Raw genomic sequence first — 19,186 nt, forward strand, 5'->3', positions numbered from 1 at the left:
AACACTGTGTCATTATATATTTAACAAAAATAAAGCCATTATGGAAATGCCATGTGTGACAAATTAAGGACACCCTATGATTAAATTGCTTGTAGATCCACTTTTAGTAGCAATAACTTGAAGTAATAATTTTCTGTATTACTTTATCAGTCCCTCACATCGTTCTGGAGGCATTTTGGCTCACTCTTCTTTACAACGCTGATCGGGTTTATTGAGGTTTGTGGGCATTTGTTATGCACAGCTCTCGCCACAGCATTTCAGTCAGGATGAGGTCTGGACTTTGACTGGACTGCTGCAACCCCTTGATTCTTTTCTTTTCAGACGTTCTGTAGTAGATTTGCTGGAGTGCGTGGGATCATTGTCCTGTTGCATGACCCAATTTTGACCCAACTTTAGCTGTCAGACGGATGGCCTCAAATTTGACTCTAGAATACTTTGGTATACAGAGGAGTTCATGGTCGATTCAATGACTGTGAGGTGCCCAGTTCCTGTGGCTACAAGACAAACCCAAAATCATCAGCCCTCCACCAGCATGTGTGACTTTTGAGGTGTTTGTGCTGATATGCTCTTTAGGTTTTCACCAAACATGGCACTGTGCATTTTGGCCAAACATCTCCACTTTGGTCTCGTCTGTTCAAAGGACATTGTTCTAGAAGTCTTATGGTTTGATCAGATGCAACTGTGCAAACCTAAACCGTGCTGCCATGTTTCTTTAGAGAGAAGAGGCTTTCTTCTGGCAAGCCTTCCAAATATGCCATACTTGTCCCATATTTTTCTAATTGAATTGTCAATAACTTTATCATTTAAGATGTTAACTGAGGCCTGTAGAGTCTGCAGTGAAGTTCGTAGGTTGTCTGCCATTATTCTGAGCTTTACACGGTGTGTTCTTGGGGTGAATTTCCTGGGACGTCCACTTTTGGGAGGATTGGTGTCTGTTTTGAATGTCTTCCACTGTAAACTTCCTCACTGTAGAATGATGGACTTCAAATTGTTTGGAAATGGCCATATTACTCTTCTCAGATTGATGGCAGCAACAATTGCTTGATCATTGCTGATGTCTTTCCTCTTTGGCATTATGTTAACAAACACCTGAAGGCTCTAGACCAGCAAACTGCCAAAACGTATGCTTTTATAGAGCTGCTCACACTTGCTGATGATCAGTTAATCAAAGGCATTTGATTAGCAGTGCCTGACCGTTACTTACCCTCTTAATTCCTATGTTAACAGTAAGGGTGTCCTAACTTTGTCACACATGGCTTTTCCATCTTGGCTTTGTTTTTGTTCATCTGAGGTTTTATTTTCCAATTTTTTAAGACCTACCAAGGACTCGATTATGTCCTGATACAGAAAACCGTGGCATTCAATAGGGTGTCCTAACTTTTTCACATGACTGTATATATATATATATATATAGTTCAAATGTTTGGGGTCAGTAAGATTTTGTTAAAAAATGTACAGTTTTATTCAGCAAGGATGCATTCATTTAGTCAAAATTGACAGTAAAGAATTATAATGTTACAAAAGATTTCAATTTAAAATAAATGCTGTTCTTTTTAACTTTCTATTCATCAAAGAATCTTGAAAAAAAAGTATCGTGGTTTCCATAAAAATAGGAAGCAGCACAACTGTTTTCAACACTGATAATAATAAGAAATGTTTCTTGAGCAACAAATCAGCATATGAAAATTGCTGCTGAAAATTCAGCTTTGATATCACAGGAATAAATTACGTTTTAAAGTATATAAAATAGAAAACTTATTTTAAATTGTAATATTATTTCACAATATTACCGTTTTACTGTATTTTTGATCAAATAAATGCAGCCTATATTTGAGCAAATAAATAAGCTTTGAAAAAGACAACCGCAGTATAATTCAGCACTGAATTTACAAAATAAAATGCTGCATATGCTGCATGCAGTCAGTGTGGTGAGTAAAAATCTATTTCAAGCAGCACTACTCTCCATGTTTAATGAGGTTAATGAGGTTGAGAAGTCTGATCAATACTGTCGAGAAGAAACTCCTGACTCAACAGAGGACGTCCTGTCACAGGGCTGGAGACAACTGCTCTTGTAACAAGCTAATGACTTTATCTAACCTGAGCATATGATTAAGCATTATTAGTTTACGTCAACAGACAAACAAAGGTTCAACCAATGCAGAGATTTCTGGATGTCACAGATGCCTCAAATGGTTAGACTACTGGATTACACTGGGACGCAGGGGTGGCTTGCATTACTTTTGGTTTATGGATTGTACCCCTGATGTATCACACTTAATGAAGGATGATCCTTATATCACAGCATGCAAAACAAGAAGATTAATGCAAGACAAATAACACTGAGAAAACCTCTCCTCATAACCCATCATGGAAATTATGCATTCAAGTTTCCTGATTGGTCAACTGCAAAAGGCTAAAGTCCAAAAGGCAAGACCAAGGACGGTAACTATAATAATAACCATATAATTTAATTATCATTCTAATTCTGTGAGAATAGGGCAGTCCACACCACAACTATAACGACAACAACAGAATTATTTTTTTTCCAGCTGATGCACGATAAAAGCACTGACAGCCAGTCAGAATCCACATGACTTTAAAGAGCTTGAGCATTTAAAGCAGACGACAAAACAGCATTACACGCTTATGATAAACAGAACGATACCACGTGTTGGTATAATGATCACTGATATAATTATCATTATAGTTATTATTATAGTTTAATGGGCTTTAACTGAAAATCATTCTGAGAAAAACTACACTCTTAAAAATAAAGGTGCTTCACGATGCCATAGAAGAACCTTTTTGGTCAAATTGGTTCCATAAAGAACCTTTAACATCTGAAGAACCTTTCTGTTTCACAAAAGGTTATTTGTGGTGAAAGAAGGTTCTTCAGATTATAAAAAGGTAAGAAAGAGACGGTTCTTTAAAGAACCTTTGACTGAATGGTTCTTTGTGGAACCAAAAATGGTTCTTCTATGGCATCGCTTGAAGAACCTTTTGAAGCACCTTTATTTTTAAGAGTGTACAGTCAAAGCAGTTTAAAGAAAAATAAGAAAGAACATGTAAAAAGGTGAATAAAAAAATGAACATTAAATGAGCCTGATGTAAATTATATATCACTGTTAGAACATGACTTGCAATTCCTGAAACACATTTCAAGCTTTTCCAATTTATCACTTGCTTTTAATTACCCCAGAGGGAGATCTTAGTTGAAATCATTTCCGGGACAGAGAGAAAACTTTAAATCACTTCTGATCAGTTTTTTTTTTTTTGGCATGCATTTAGTTGCTTGATGTGAAATAATTGCATGATGAAGATTGCTGCTTGTGAGTTAATTGAAGCAAGAAACCATTAATGTCCGCAAATACTGGTTTTAATGGGTAAAATGAAATTAATGTCAAAATGTTGCTTTAAATGTATAGATGATAATAAACCTCATATGATGTTAATTAGCTGCGTGGCATTCATAACAATACAAAAAATAGCTTTCAATGCTGTTCTTTTTAACTTTCTATTCATCAAAGAATCTTGAAAAAAAAGTATCGTGGTTTCCATAAAAATAGGAAGCAGCACAACTGTTTTCAACACTGATAATAATAAGAAATGTTTCTTGAGCAACAAATCAGCATATGAAAATTGCTGCTGAAAATTCAGCTTTGATATCACAGGAATAAATTACGTTTTAAAGTATATAAAATAGAAAACTTATTTTAAATTGTAATATTATTTCACAATATTACCGTTTTACTGTATTTTTGATCAAATAAATGCAGCCTATATTTGAGCAAATAAATAAGCTTTGAAAAAGACAACCGCAGTATAATTCAGCACTGAATTTACAAAATAAAATGCTGCATGCCATTTCATCAGTCAGTGTGGTGAGTAAAAATCTATTTCAAGCAGCACTACTCTCCATGTTTAATGAGGTTGGGAATGAGGAGAAGTCTGATCAATACTGTCGAGAAGAAACTCCTGACTCAACAGAGGACGTCCTGTCACAGGGCTGGAAACAACTGCTCTTGTAACAAGCTAATGACTTTATCTAACCTGAGCATATGATTAAGCATTATTAGTTTACGTCAACAGACAAACAAAGGTTCAACCAATGCAGAGATTTCTGGATGTCACAGATGCCTCAAATGGTTAGACTACTGGATTACACTGGGACGCAGGGGTGGCTTGCATTACTTTTGGTTTATGGATTGTACCCCTGATGTATCACACTTAATGAAGGATGATCCTTATATCACAGCATGCAAAACAAGAAGATTAATGCAAGACAAATAACACTGAGAAAACCTCTCCTCATAACCCATCATGGAAATTATGCATTCAAGTTTCCTGATTGGTCAACTGCAAAAGGCTAAAGTCCAAAAGGCAAGACCAAGGACGGTAACTATAATAATAACCATATAATTTAATTATCATTCTAATTCTGTGAGAATAGGGCAGTCCACACCACAACTATAACGACAACAACAGAATTATTTTTTTTCCAGCTGATGCACGATAAAAGCACTGACAGCCAGTCAGAATCCACATGACTTTAAAGAGCTTGAGCATTTAAAGCAGACGACAAAACAGCATTACACGCTTATGATAAACAGAACGATACCACGTGTTGGTATAATGATCACTGATATAATTATCATTATAGTTATTATTATAGTTTAATGGGCTTTAACTGAAAATCATTCTGAGAAAAACTACACTCTTAAAAATAAAGGTGCTTCACGATGCCATAGAAGAACCTTTTTGGTCAAATTGGTTCCATAAAGATCCTTTAACATCTGAAGAACCTTTCTGTTTCACAAAAGGTTATTTGTGGTGAAAGAAGGTTCTTCAGATTATAAAAAGGTAAGAAAGAGACGGTTCTTTAAAGAACCTTTGACTGAATGGTTCTTTGTGGAACCAAAAATGGTTCTTCTATGGCATCGCTTGAAGAACCTTTTGAAGCACCTTTATTTTTAAGAGTGTACAGTCAAAGCAGTTTAAAGAAAAATAAGAAAGAACATGTAAAAAGGTGAATAAAAAAATGAACATTAAATGAGCCTGATGTAAATTATATATCACTGTTAGAACATGACTTGCAATTCCTGAAACACATTTCAAGCTTTTCCAATTTATCACTTGCTTTTAATTACCCCAGAGGGAGATCTTAGTTGAAATCATTTCCGGGACAGAGAGAAAACTTTAAATCACTTCTGATCAGTTTTTTTTTTTTTGGCATGCATTTAGTTGCTTGATGTGAAATAATTGCATGATGAAGATTGCTGCTTGTGAGTTAATTGAAGCAAGAAACCATTAATGTCCGCAAATACTGGTTTTAATGGGTAAAATGAAATTAATGTCAAAATGTTGCTTTAAATGTATAGATGATAATAAACCTCATATGATGTTAATTAGCTGCGTGGCATTCATAACAATACAAAAAATAGCTTTCATGCAGGGCTTTGATTAGAGCCACAAGTGATGGGCCGGATTTCTCAAAAATATAAATTATTCATTCAAATTTAATAGAGCTTGGCAGTTATTCTAGTGCCCATGCCACTTTTTGATGCTCACAGAAGCCTTTTCACTAATATAAAAAAAGATTTATCTGGTAGCCATTTTTTATTAAATAAAGCGATGTATATTAGTGCTACAGAAGAAAGAAGCATTTATTTAAAGCAGAGGAAATGGAATTTAAAGGGGAAATTCTCTTAAGAGACAACCAGTACTCATGGGAGACACTCACAAAGGAAAATGTCATATTCTTCCTTCAGTTCATCCTAACAGATATTGAGCAGAACTCACATACATCTAGAGAGCATTATGACAGACACAACCAGACTGTGTATCATTCATACTCTCTCTGAGAAGCCAGTGAAAGTATTAAATAATTTAACACTGAGCTGAACTCTGTGGGTGAAGGATGCCCACACAGAGTTCGTCTGCCTTGGTCTAGTTTGATCAGTGCAGCTTACAAGAAATATCTCATCATAATCAAAAGAATGAAGAAATTGTTCTGCTGACAATGGCATCTCAGCAAATACAACCTGAATAACAGATTTTCCAATGTTCACTCTCTCCACTCTCATCTTGATTTACTCTTCTTCAGTAGAATCGCTCCAGAGAACATAATGGACATTGGGCACTGACACTGTGTGACTCATAAATGCTCATCTTTTCTTACAGTTGTTCGTGGGTGTGTGACAGGCATTTACAAATTTCTGAACAGCTTTCACCTGCTCTTTCACTGGCATGTTCTGTCCTACCTTAAGCATACTAAAGCCATTAAATACAGTGACAGCTATTAGTAAACTGTGACTATATAATCTGCAATTTTTTATGCACACACACACACACACACACACACACACACACACACATATATATATATATATATATATATATATATACATACAAATACATAGAACAATTATGATACAGGCAGATTGCATAATATATATATAATTTAATGGATCAAGGTGTTTATTTTTATTGCATTTTGATTGTGCCTAATTGTCCCATAACATCCCACAATAATACCTATTGTGGTTTATTAGTCAAGTCAAGTCACCTTTATTTATATAGCGCATTATACAATACAGATTGTGTCAAAGCAGCTTTACAGTGTTAAACTGGAATGCAAGAGCAGAATGGAAAACAGTCAGTTTATCAGTTAAAATCAGTTCATTGTTGATTCAGTGTTGTCATCGTCCAGCTCAGTTCAGTTCTCTTCCAATAGTGTCTGTGCAGTCAAGTCAGCAATGTTGCCAGAAATTGTGTCCCCAACTAAGCAAGCCAAAAGCGACAGTGGCAAGGAGCCAAAACTCCATCGGTGACAGAAATTGAGAAAAAAAAAACTTGGGAGAAACCAGGCTCAGTCCGGGGGGGCCAGTTCTCCTCTGGCCAGACAAAACCAGCATGGTTTGGTTTAATTCCAGATTGAGCAGAGGTATATTATAGTATAGTATATATATAGTCCCTATAGTATATTAATGTCCCTATAGTATTTGGCTTCATTGTCAACTTAATTAAAACCCCCCACTATATTGCAGTGCATTTAGAGAGTATGAACTACATGATCTCGCACATATAAATCATGAAATTATCACTAAAATAAATTATAAAAATAAACATAAATAAATAAATAGGTAGGTAGGTGGAAAATTTAACAACGGCTTAAATGGAACACTGAAATCTCAGTTTATCCACAAATAAAACTAAAGACAATGATGCCATTTTGAAAGCATTATTCTCAATAACAAGCACCCGTTCAGACCTACAGCGCTCCATCCTGCAGCACGGAGAGGGAGTGCTGTAGTTTTGCGCACAAAATACATTCGTATTGGGGAAGCAATGTGTTTCTGTGGAGATTTTGAAGATGCATGATTTTAGACGCGAAATCACAGGCTTGCTCATTCATCGCGAGCTTTCAAAGCAGAAACAGTGTGGTGTGATGAGCTTATGTGAGCATTACGCGAGCCATGTCAAGGTTAAATCCGCTGAACGAGCACAGTCCTGTCATTTCACTCTTCATAACAGCGTTCTGCAGCACAAAATACGGAACATGGCTACTGAAAATATACATTATTATAAACGATATTAAATGATTAATATGAAACAACCGCCTGTTCGCTCACGTTGTATCTTATCGATGAGCTAAAGCAAATGGACAACCTCCTCGGTTCTATTTTAAGCATTTGCCTGTTTACCGATGGGCTGAGACTAGAAACAACCAATCACCACTATTTCACGATGCACCCAAATGCTGGAAAATGAATGTTCTCGTGCCACCACCGAGATTCGAGCACTCATGAGGGTGTATTATTATTATTGTTCAAAGCTTCCCGCGTATCCTTGTGCGGTAGCCATATATTAGCATGCTATGAATTGTAATGTAAACCAAAAACCAGCAATATCGCTGCAGATCTGCATTGGTGGTCACAGTTGACCGTATCGCCACCTGCAACTGTCTGTAGGCTGATGATATTGTGGAAAGATGCCAGTAGCTGGCATCAAACTGGAAAGGTTTTTTTTTTTTAATGAGACGCTAAAGCGCTTCTCCAGAGCGATAATTGTGAAATATTATATTACATTTAAACTCAGTGCTGATTCTTAATATCGTATAAGGTTATTCGTTGAATAATTCAAATGGAAGCATATCTTACCCGGGTCGCCATGTTTGCGTTAGGTGATTCCGTTCGGAAAAGGTCCACGCAGCAGTACTAGAGCAGCACCACAAGCAGCGGACAGCGACACAGGCGAGAGCTGCGCATGCGCGCTTCGCCCTAGAGACGGGAATTTTGACTCATTTCGTGAATCGATTCTTTCGAACAGTTCGTTTCAGAGAACAGTTTCAAAAAACGAGTCAGTTGTTCACGTAGTTAATGATGTCATGGATTGGCATAGTGCTCTAGAACGTTCTAATAAGATCACATTTAGAACATACGTTATTACAATTTCACGGTCATAATTGACTTAGCTCATAAAATAAATAATCAAAAATGTTTTATTACTAAATAAAACGTAGAATCTAAATTATTCATATAAAATACTTGAATTCTTTTGCATCACAAAACTGAAGACTTTATTATTATTGGGCCCTCTCAATCAAAACTTGTTTACTCCAATTGTTAATGGGTATTACAGACCTCCACGACCAAGATGCTCTATCAAACAGGGCGTTCTACACGTTTCAGATGAATCGACAAGCAAATACCTTATATGCAGTCATATTAAGCTGTGAGAAGAAAAAGTATTACACATCATTTTCATACAAACACAAATATCAAATTAGAATTTTGTAGAGTGCAAGTAAAATCCCCAAAACATGCCAATCAGGTGATCTCTGAATCCTAGGATCTTGTACAGAAGCACTCAGAGTCTTGTTCTCTTGGTGACTTTATTATGTTTTTTTAGCGTTATAAAAAAAGGGCAACAGCATGACAGGCCAGACAGAGGCGCTTGGCAACGTTATGTACAAAGAGGAAGGAGGAGGAAGGGCAGGAATGCACGGGCCAGGGAATGACAACAGCTCATGACCCCTTCCTGATGACAGCATCTTATCAGAATTTTTCCGCCCAACATACAAAGTCCAAGTATGCTGTCTGCACGAGAGGTAGGCCTGAAGTGAGGCCAGGGGCTTCCTTAGGGGACCAGAGTTGGGGCTAAAACCATTCGATCGGTGATGCAGGGAATCTTGTCGACAGCTCAATACAATGGCCCCTGGATTGGCAAGGGAACTGAATCATTCTCATATCAGCTTTGCTCTATGAGAGATCTATGTATATACATTTCAAATAGTTATAATGCAAGTGAGTTTTTATTTTTTTTTGAAGATTCCTTGATGGCCCATTAGGCACAACCAAGATACAAAGAAACGCATTACCAGCAAAAAATATATATATATAATTAAGTGGACAAAAAAAAAATTGTGATCCCATAGTAGTAGAAGTAGTTTGTCCTTTGAGGAAGGTGGTAAAAAATGTCCAAGAGAAAGCCAGAGAGGACAACAGCAGGAGTCAGTCCATTTTTGGGGTGTTAGACCTTTTTTGACTTGATGTCTATATCACATCCCCCTCCCCTTCCCTCAGAGTCCCCCACACTGGCCATGCTCTCAGCTGCAGGGTCCAATGCTCAACCTGCACAAAAGAGATCAGCCAAGACAAGTAATTTTTCAACGTGACGCCGTGTTATTCTGAGACTAGGGCTGCACGATAAATCGCATGCGATATTTAATGCGTAAATATCGCATGCGATTTATCGTGCAGCCCTATCTGAGACGTATCAATATTATGCACAAAGCACAACATGCACTTGCCTATGTCAGTTTTTTGGCTTTGTTGTAGAGCGAGTCCACTACTTTGCTCATGTTCTGAATTGTTTCAAGGGCGGCTTCATATGTTTTGTCTACTGGAGGTTCGTCAAATACAATCAGGACACCTTCCCCTTGGTCAAGGATTCCTAAAGGCGTTGAGAAAGCAACATTATAACTCAAAGTGAAAACATTTAGAAGGACCACAAATACTTCATTTTATAACATATTACATGCATGTTTGACTAGGGCTGGGTAAAAATATAGATCATAATATACAGCGCATCCAGTGAAGCCCAATTCCTGAAATGAATGGCTCTTTTGAGCCAGTTCTTGTAATGAATAGTTTGACAAATTTCAGATAGTCTGAATCAGTCTGAAACACTGCTCTGTACACTGTAAAACCTAAGTCAAATTTATTAAATTAGTTATTTCACTCAAATATTACTGAAAGTTCATCGCACCTGCAAATATTTATGTGAACTCTGTAACTGATTACATTAAGCAGAATGCAAACTGAATGAGTTACAGCAGATTTTTATCTCGCAGCATGCTTCGCTTTGGACTGTAAAAGAATATATGTTAAAATTAAATGTTACTGCAAGGGTTTTGAGTTCATTTTATTTTTCTTAATATGTTAACGTTTTCAATTCAGTAAAGTTTCAGCGCTACCAGGTATTTAAGCAGAGTTTATAGTTTACTTTTATACTAAGAAATGAAAGTACTCATAAATATTACTTTTTTTAAACTTAAATGGTTAGAGGCAATCAGTCTCCTCAAATAAAATCAAATAAAAATCAATTACGGTATATACTTCACAGCATTAGAAGAGAGAATCTCTTTAATTTGTAACTAAATTATACCCAAATAAAGAAATCAAATCAAAATCGTAATCGAATATGTAAATCTGTATTGATACCCAGTCCTATGTTTGACAGCACACTTCTCAAGTAAAAGACAAGGATGAGGGCACACCATGGAATTTCTGGTCTAAAATCATCTGTGACAGTTTCCTTTCAACATCCCCCTGAAGAGAAAAGGGAAGAGAAAGGAAGATAACTGCTTGAAACAAAACTGCACACATCACTGACACACATGGCAATAAAAGGAACAGTGAGAATTTGCTTGCCATATAAAGCAACAGGTACAAGATACTGTTGATGTTTTAATTGCAAATTTGAAGGGACGAGTCCTTACCATGGAGAGTTTTATTAGCTCAGAAATGTGTTCAATCTGTCGGCATAAGAGAACAATGTTAGTACACAACAATATTTTAAGCACACATCACCTCGCACTGATGTAAACCATGTCATTACCTGCACTCTGGAGAAGGGCTCGATGACCCTTATTAGGTTTTGTTCCAGCAGATTGTCATAGAGTTTGGCCAGGTGGGTGCTGATGATAGGATCCTCCCGTAGCTCAGCTTTGTATTCTGTTAAAGCCTAAGTGCACATCAGAGAGAAGGACATTAAATGTAAAAAACAGCAGGTGGACTGAAAACGTGGTAACATTTTAAGTCAGGGCATCTGACCCACCTTCTCAAAGTCTGCAAGTGACCTGTTCTTGCTGGCTTGGGCTACACATTTAAGTGCATCTGTCTACAGAAAGAGAGAGACAGGACAAGTTGATCCACATAATGTGTCAACAGACACAACAGAAAAACGTCGCCTAGTCAAGCAGCACACAGGGTCAGGTGCTGTGGCTGAGTGCATATTAGAAGGCAATACAGGGTCATATAAAAGTGAAAATGGTTGGATACTACGAAATGTGTGCTGCAGTCTGGGATGGTATTTTAATGTCAGTCTAAGTACCAGGCAAGTATCAGCCTCAGTACCAGGTAAGTATCAGCCTCCTCCAGAAACATTTTCCACCCCAGGCTGTAATTTACTTCACAACTTCAAATTACACTACTATTTAAAAGTTTAGGGTCACTAAGATTTTTTTTAAGATGTTTTTGAAAGAAGTCTCTTATGCTCAAATCTATTTGATGAAAAATAGTAAAACCGTAATATTGTGAAATATTATTACAATTGAACAAGAACTATTTTCTATTTTAATATATTTTAAAATGTAATTTATTCCTGTGATGCAAAGCTGAACGTTCAGCAGTCATTACTCCAGTCTTCAGTGTCACATGATCCTTCAGAAATTAATCTAATATGCTGATTTGCTGCTCAAAAAACATTTATTATAAATGTTGAAAACAGTTGTGCTGCTTAATATATTTGTGGAAACTGTGAATAATTTTTTCCCCAGGATTCTTTGATGAATAGAAAGCAGAATTTATTTAAAATTCTGAATTTATTTGAACATTTTTTTGTGACATTATAAATGTCTTTACTGTCACTTTTGATCAATTTAACGCCCCCTTGCTGAATAGAAGTATTAATTTCTTTAAAAAAAATGCAAATATAAAAAATGATTACCCCCCAAATTTCAAACATAAGTGTAAATGGAAATCAAATCATCAAGTTCACTTAATTACTACAATGAAATATGCAAAGCTTAAATATGGGAAGGTTTAACTTAACATTTAAATTGAGGTACATGCAAAAACGTGCCTGATTTGTTAGTGGTAAATTACCATATCTGATTTTGACCTCAAACTATTATGAAAAAAAAAACACAATAACATATAACATCATAATGTGATCTTAGCTGCTGACTGTTTTCTTGCAGAGGTCATGGAAAAACTACACCATGAGATTGAATGAACAAGACCCTTGGGCTCAGACATCTACCTGTCTGCCAGCATATCTGAGGGCAAGCTTTCCACTGATCAGGGCCTGCACATCCTCTGGCCTGTAAAAACAAAGACACACAGGTTTAACATGCTCAAAGTGTTTAATGAAGAGAGGAAAAAAGAAAACGTGAGAGACACTAGAAAAACCCAGGACTCACGAGTTGAGCATGATCTTGCAGAGGAGCATGTACTTGAGTGCAGTGATGGCACGGGGACTGTCAATAGAGTCGTAGCCTTCAAAAGCCTCATAAAAGTATGAATACGCTGTCTTCCAGTCCTTCTCCTCAGCAGCGTGAATAATGCCTGCAAGGGGGAAAAAAAAAGAGAATGTGATGCTCTCAGTACAATGACTATAGGTATGTCCAATACGAGCTCCAAAATTCCTATGTTGACAAATCGGGTAAATCACTATAGTACGCACAATCGGTTTTCCCTCCATTTAATTAGCTCAAGTAATGCACATAACTATTATTTAAGCATTTGCAGGAAGATGGCTCAGTACCATTAATGCAGGATGAAGTATGGCTACTAATACTGTAATGGTGTGTGTCCACTGGTATGGACTGTGGAGCAGAACAAATATTTTCAATTCTTTCTAATGGGAGTCGATCTTGAAGCTTGCACAGTGAATTGTTGGATTGACAGTGGACTGGAGAAAGAACTTAGTGGCCGAGGGCATCAAAAAGGTTGGAAAACGCTTCAATTTATGCAAATACCAAGTTAAATGCTGGTTGGCAGGTTGAGAGGCAGGTAGTTTAACTATTTCAGTGTGAAACTGACACTGTAACTTTTCTTCGGGCATTTGCAACCTTCCAACTGTAATCGCGTATATGTGATGATTAATTTGGCCACGTTAAAAGAGACACCGATTAAACACACTTGCTACTGACACACACCAAAGTGGAGGTGATGTATAATTATAAGCAGCACTGAGCAGAACCGTAGTGAACCACCGTAGTGGACATTAACAGTTACTATAGTAAGCAGTAAGCATTTGAGACTGTGTGCATGTGTGTTACGTTAATACCTTTTCTATCAATGCATGTGAATGTCTCACTGTGGGCTGTTCTGAACTTGTTACAATACAAATAAATATGTTCTGAATGGATGCAATTGTATCATGTTGAACAACAATTTTGCGTTCAGTGTGGAGGGACAAATTAGGTGTCATGCCTGGTTAGGACTTGATGTGATACTGAGGGTCTTTGTGGAAGGACTGTAGAAACGTACCTGACTGCATGTCTAGAGCAGCCTGCAGCTTTGGGGGGCAGTAGATGGCGTTTGCTGTGGTCCTGGCAGAGGTGAGAGCCGCTCTGGCCTTGGGCAAGTTGCTTAGTGCATGATATGTCTTGCTTTCCAGCAACTGGAGCTCCACCAGCAGAGCTTTATCATCCATCTTCTTCAGCTCTTGCAGGAGCTGAGAGCCTGATTGACGAGGAAGATGAGGACAGTGGTAACAGAACGCAATTACATTGCTCAAGCTTAAGAATATGAATGTGTCAACAACAAGGGATGGTCTTGTCAGGGACTCACCAAGATGTAGAGCCTCTTGATAACGTTTGGTGTCAAAGTATAAAGAGACCAGACGGGCCTAAAGGATTGAAGCAACTGTAATAAGAAATCTGATTTTTTTTTGGCATATTGAACTCAAATCCATTTTTTTAGTAGCACTGACAGCAGAACAATAAATAGAATCCAATGTTTGCGAACACACTCCAAACAGCATTGATATGTGGTTTGAAATCTGATTAAAATCTGATTTAGACTGAGTATTAGTCTGAATGGTCAGACTAGATTTCAAGTAGTATGCAGCATGTACACTAGAGTTCAAAAGTCAGGGGTCAAGATTTCAATTTTAAACAAAAAACTTTTCTTCTGAAATCTCTGTTCATCAAAGAATCCCGTTTTAAATGTTGAGCAGCAAATCAGTATATTAGAATGATTCCTGAAGGATCATGTGACACTGAAGACTGGAGTAATGATGCTGAAAATTCAGCTTTGACATCAGGAATAAATTACAATTGAAAATATATTACAATAGAAAACATTTACTTGAAATAAAAGCATAAGAGACTTCTTTAAAAAATAAAAAAAAAACTTGAACAGTAGTGTATACAACATCACAAAAATGCACAATATAGTCTGAATTTATGTTTGAATACACTCATATTCTCTCAATCCTTCCTCATACAGTGAACTAGCGACAGTCTCGTCAAGATCACATCACCAGTCAAATACTAGTCACTTTACCTTGATACAAATATCAGTAACACATTGTCCCAGCTCAACATAAACCAAAAGTTACAGAGTGCACCTTTTGAAAAAAGAAAAAAAAAAAAACTCTACTTATAGCTAATTCACAAAACTAGTTGTGCTCACCTCCAGGGCCTGTCGGAGAAAGGTCCTCTTCTCTGATTTGGCCCATTCAATGCACTCCAAACATAACTCCACCTCCTGACCAGTAGCTGCCTCCATGTCCAAGAACATATCGAGCAGAGAGCGCACCAACCGTGCTGCCTTTGCTTTGCTGATGGAGTTCAGGAATGGTCGGACATACTTCAGCAAACCTCCCAATTCTGCAAAATCCCAATACATGCGCAATAGTTACTAACCTTGAGAAAAATGACAGCTGACTGCACCTTTTGAAAAAAGAAAAAAAAAAAACTCTACTTATAGCTAATTCACAAAACTAGTTGTGCTCACCTCCAGGGCCTGTCGGAGAAAGGTCCTCTTCTCTGATTTGGCCCATTCAATGCACTCCAAACATAACTCCACCTCCTGACCAGTAGCTGCCTCCATGTCCAAGAACATATCGAGCAGAGAGCGCACCAACCGTGCTGCCTTTGCTTTGCTGATGGAGTTCAGGAATGGTCGGACATACTTCAGCAAACCTCCCAATTCTGCAAAATCCCAATACATGCGCAATAGTTACTAACCTTGAGAAAAATGACAGCTGACAGAGTAGTGGCCTTCAAAAACATCAGATACATTAATATAGATACATTAATATATGTGTATACTGATTGGGCCATAACCCACTAGATGAAGATGTTTACCAGCAGCTTGTCCAGTCTTGGCCAGCAGTCCGCCCAGCTCCAAGATACTCTGTTCTTTGACACGCACAGCCTCTTCGTCATTGTCTTGGATGTCTCGCTTGACTGTGAATGTATACAAAGTAGATAATTGTATTATTAAATGTAATTATATAGTTAACTTAGACTTTCTGGTGACAATACAGGCAAGTTCATCTTGGGCATCATGATCCTCAACTAAATTACTAGCTAGACTGGTGGGCTTCAAACCCTGTTGATAACAGCAGGGGAACATGGACACCTTAATTAAACAGAGTAGTTGAATTTTTGTTTAATTTATAAAAATGTAGATTCCCTAAAGTTGCTCCAAGCTAAAATTAATTACATTTTTTTAAAGCAGATCAAAAAGGAATGCCTTGAAAGTCTCTAAATTACTTGATGCAAGCTTAATTTAACTTAGATTATAACTTGCTTTGCTTATTGAATTTTGCTTTTTGAAATATTTATTTTGTCTCCATGTATGCAGCTTGGATTTAATGTGTATAAAAAATATTGCCTATTTGTTATATGAAGAGATAAAAAAAAAGTTTAAACTTGAAACATTATATTCTGCCGCAGATAAACAAAAAATGGCGTTGCATGCTATCAAATTATCACAAGTTAACACGTATCAAACTTAATGCCAAACAGAACTTGCTGACAATGTCATTTTATAGCATAACCAAGCGATAAGAGAGAAAAGCAGTTGACTACTGACCGTAAATGTAAAGAACCTGTCAGTCATGTTAATGACTCAAATCTGCCACAATTTAGTTGCAATAACATTTCTCAGACTTACTTGAAATTAAGTGCCTTCCCACTATATTAATTCATACCTAAATATTATAAGCGAACAGAATGTCACTAGCTAGCGAATCTAACTCAGTTGTCATGCAAAGTTGTGGTAACTTAGTTCCTTCAAGCGACAATTATTTAGAAAACGCCAGTCATTTCTCTATTTGAATATATTTCACCACATTTAAGAGGCCGATCACATAAACATTTATTTATGCCTGTTTTTCCAAACACATTCAGAACACTAACGTTACATAGAGATTCGCGTTCATTGAGAACTGAAGCTAGCTGATTGGCTAACTGTTTACACTGGTGGCAGTTCACTGAAAATGGCCTTTTCTTTCACTACAGGCTACGAGCAATAAAACTACATTTGAGGACAAAGTCTAAAAGAGCGCAGCAGCTCGTTTAAAACATTAACAGTTAGTAGGAGTACAGTGTATTTGTCCAGCTACAGTCTTTCTCAGCCTGTCACAGTGAGTCAGCAGCATGAAACCGGCTAACACATTTAGCTGCTGTTCTAGAAATCACACGAGGGACATGATCCGTGAGTTGAAAGCACAGCCTCTTCTGCTAAAATCACACAAGCGGTTCAAAGGCCGGCGGGACACAGTACACTTACCGATAGCATGTAAAATGTCAATGGACGCATTCCGATCCGTACTGAGCAGCGACTGTGCTCTCTGAAACTCTACCGCTGCAGCCGCCATCTTACCAATTCACCAATTGCCTTCTTCTTCTTCTTTTGGTTTTATGGCGGGTTGCGAACCAACTTCCTAGGTGCATACCGCCACCTACTGTGATGGAGTGTGAAGAGAATGTACTAAATCTTAAATTCTGTTCATTATTCCACAATTCGATCCTGCCGCCATCTTCACTCCGAGCAACACCCCTCACCAATTGCCTGATTCACATTACAATCATCATTAAACACGCTACCGGAAGCGCCGCTGAGGCACGCTGGGAGACTGAGTCCACGGAGACAGTAGTCTGTATGACTCACTCTAGGAGGCTGTGCTTGGTTTTGCGTTTAGCTAAAAGCTAAAAAGATATTTTTACAATCTCGACACATTTTTAAATACTTAAAAAAAAAAAAAAAATTCACACAACGGCAATCTATGTTGGCTAAACTGTGGGTCATTTTCAATTGCTTTGGCAGTGGCACAAAATACATTTAGTGAAGACATCTTTCAATTTATATATTCTTTTCTCACTCAGACCCAGCCACCACGAAAATTCTTCAAACTAGCACACGTACATCACGATGTCTGCAAGACATATTTTTTTAGAGTGTTTGCTCATCTGCAATACTTCTATAGAACGTTTCCTATTAGATGACAGATAGACATTTAAAAATGTCTTTAAGATGTTTATGATTTAGAATGTATGTAAAACTGACATCTTAAAGACATCTGTCAGATGTTTGTAGCAGATGCTTTCCAGATGAAGAGATCTTTAACAGACATCTTGCAAACGTACGTGTGCTATCTGGGTTTTGAAATCTAAACATTTAAATACAATCAAAACAATTAGATGTAACTGAGGTGTTAGTTTTTAATCAACTTATAAAAATAATTTTGTACTGTAATGTAAACATGGACCATGTAACATTGCTGTGAATTCTAAACAGAGCAGTCATTCTTGATTTGTAAAGAAATTTTACAAAAGAAAATAATTTAAAATTCGACCTGTTGTTAGTGTTTTTAAGTAATTGTTTTATGAGTGACAAAGTGCTCTTTAGAGTGACAACCTTTGCTAGTGTTATGGTTGAATGACTTGATTTGAGACATGCACAGTATGAAGTATTTTGGTAGTTTTAGTGCATTTTGGATGTGAAATTTACTGCTGTGCCAAGCAAAACGTTAAGGTAAGGAGAAGTGTGTAAAGACAGCTTTGAAAAATGTAACAACTAAGTATTGAAAAATGTAGCCTAGCGATTGTAAAAAAAACAAAAAACTGTAATAGCACATCCATGATTTTGACGTTTAACGCAAACCGTCTTGAATGCTGTAAATGACTGAATTTTGAAGAATTTACTTGCATCATGCCATAATCTATCACTATGTAACCCAATAGATAGATAGATAGATAGATAGATAGACAGACAGACAGACAGACAGATAGGGACGGACGGACAGACAGACAGATAGATGACCTTATCTGTCAGTATCTGAATACCTATTTATCTGTCTGTCTTCTCATTTTAGCCAGCGCCTAAATTTAATCTAAGCTTAAAAATATTAACATAAAAGGGTGTAAAACACTCAGATGGGTCACCATTAAAAAAAAAACTATTGCTTACTATTACAAAGTCAGAGCAGGATGATTGGATAAGCATAAGAGACTGAGAGAGTGTGTGGGTGGGTGTGAGAGGGAGATCAGAGGGGGATGGGGTTGCCCATTCATGTCACTGCGCCATTGAGGTCTACAAAGCCTCATCGACATTACTGCACATCAGGATTTAAGTTAATCTGTATCGAGCCTTGTGTGTGAGACTTTCCACACTCTCTGGGTTTTGATTGAGTAACTGTCAACAGCTGGCACGTCATGTAAAAACAGAGTGTCTAAAGTCAAACGTCTACCTTTCATGTTCAAGCTCAGGAGATGCTATAACAGATGCTGGTGCTGTGGAGAGCGGTTTCAGACAGCGCACACATGACGGACAGCATGGACAGATAACTAGAGGGAGCTCAGCCAAGTTCCCACCCATCTGAGATTCAGCATCTCCATGAGAGAGCACCAATGCACCCCCCCCCCCCCCCCCCCCCCCCG

General features: G+C 37.4%; 2 protein-coding genes across 5 annotated transcripts in view; both read right to left on the reverse strand.

Annotated features, from left to right (window-relative positions):
* Positions 1-8,280, reverse strand: part of LOC107688085 (vesicle-fusing ATPase-like) — a 24,065-nt gene extending 15,785 nt beyond the window's left edge. For all 3 annotated transcript variants that reach the window (XM_016485639.1, XM_016485638.1, XM_016485636.1), the window contains exon 1: positions 8,160-8,280. In XM_016485639.1, the coding sequence (XP_016341125.1) occupies positions 8,160-8,171 (12 nt within the window). In that variant the 5' untranslated portion in view covers positions 8,172-8,280. The remainder of the gene's footprint in view (positions 1-8,159) is intronic.
* A 599-nt stretch (positions 8,281-8,879) lies between these two features.
* LOC107688086 (26S proteasome non-ATPase regulatory subunit 11A-like) lies at positions 8,880-17,140 on the reverse strand. 2 transcript variants are annotated; one of them, XM_016485640.1, is made up of 13 exons: positions 17,037-17,140; positions 15,605-15,706; positions 15,252-15,448; positions 14,082-14,139; positions 13,779-13,973; positions 12,707-12,851; positions 12,547-12,607; positions 11,341-11,403; positions 11,122-11,247; positions 11,003-11,038; positions 10,781-10,832; positions 9,812-9,954; positions 8,880-9,632 (listed from the first exon to the last, which is right to left on the reverse strand). In XM_016485640.1, the coding sequence occupies exons 1-12, from the start codon at positions 17,122-17,124 to the stop codon at positions 9,812-9,814; spliced, it is 1,266 nt and encodes a 421-aa protein (XP_016341126.1). In that variant the 5' UTR covers positions 17,125-17,140; the 3' UTR covers positions 8,880-9,632. The 2 variants fall into 2 exon arrangements, with proteins under 2 accessions (XP_016341126.1, XP_016341127.1); XM_016485641.1 differs by lacking the exon at positions 8,880-9,632 and adding an exon at positions 9,657-9,688 and having other exon boundaries at positions 9,768-9,954.
* Positions 17,141-19,186: the final 2,046 nt, after the last annotated feature.

The sequence above is a fragment of the Sinocyclocheilus anshuiensis genome, unplaced genomic scaffold, assembly GCF_001515605.1.
Source record: "Sinocyclocheilus anshuiensis isolate Anshui unplaced genomic scaffold, SAMN03320099.WGS_v1.1 scaffold249, whole genome shotgun sequence".
Lineage (NCBI taxonomy): Eukaryota > Metazoa > Chordata > Actinopteri > Cypriniformes > Cyprinidae > Sinocyclocheilus > Sinocyclocheilus anshuiensis.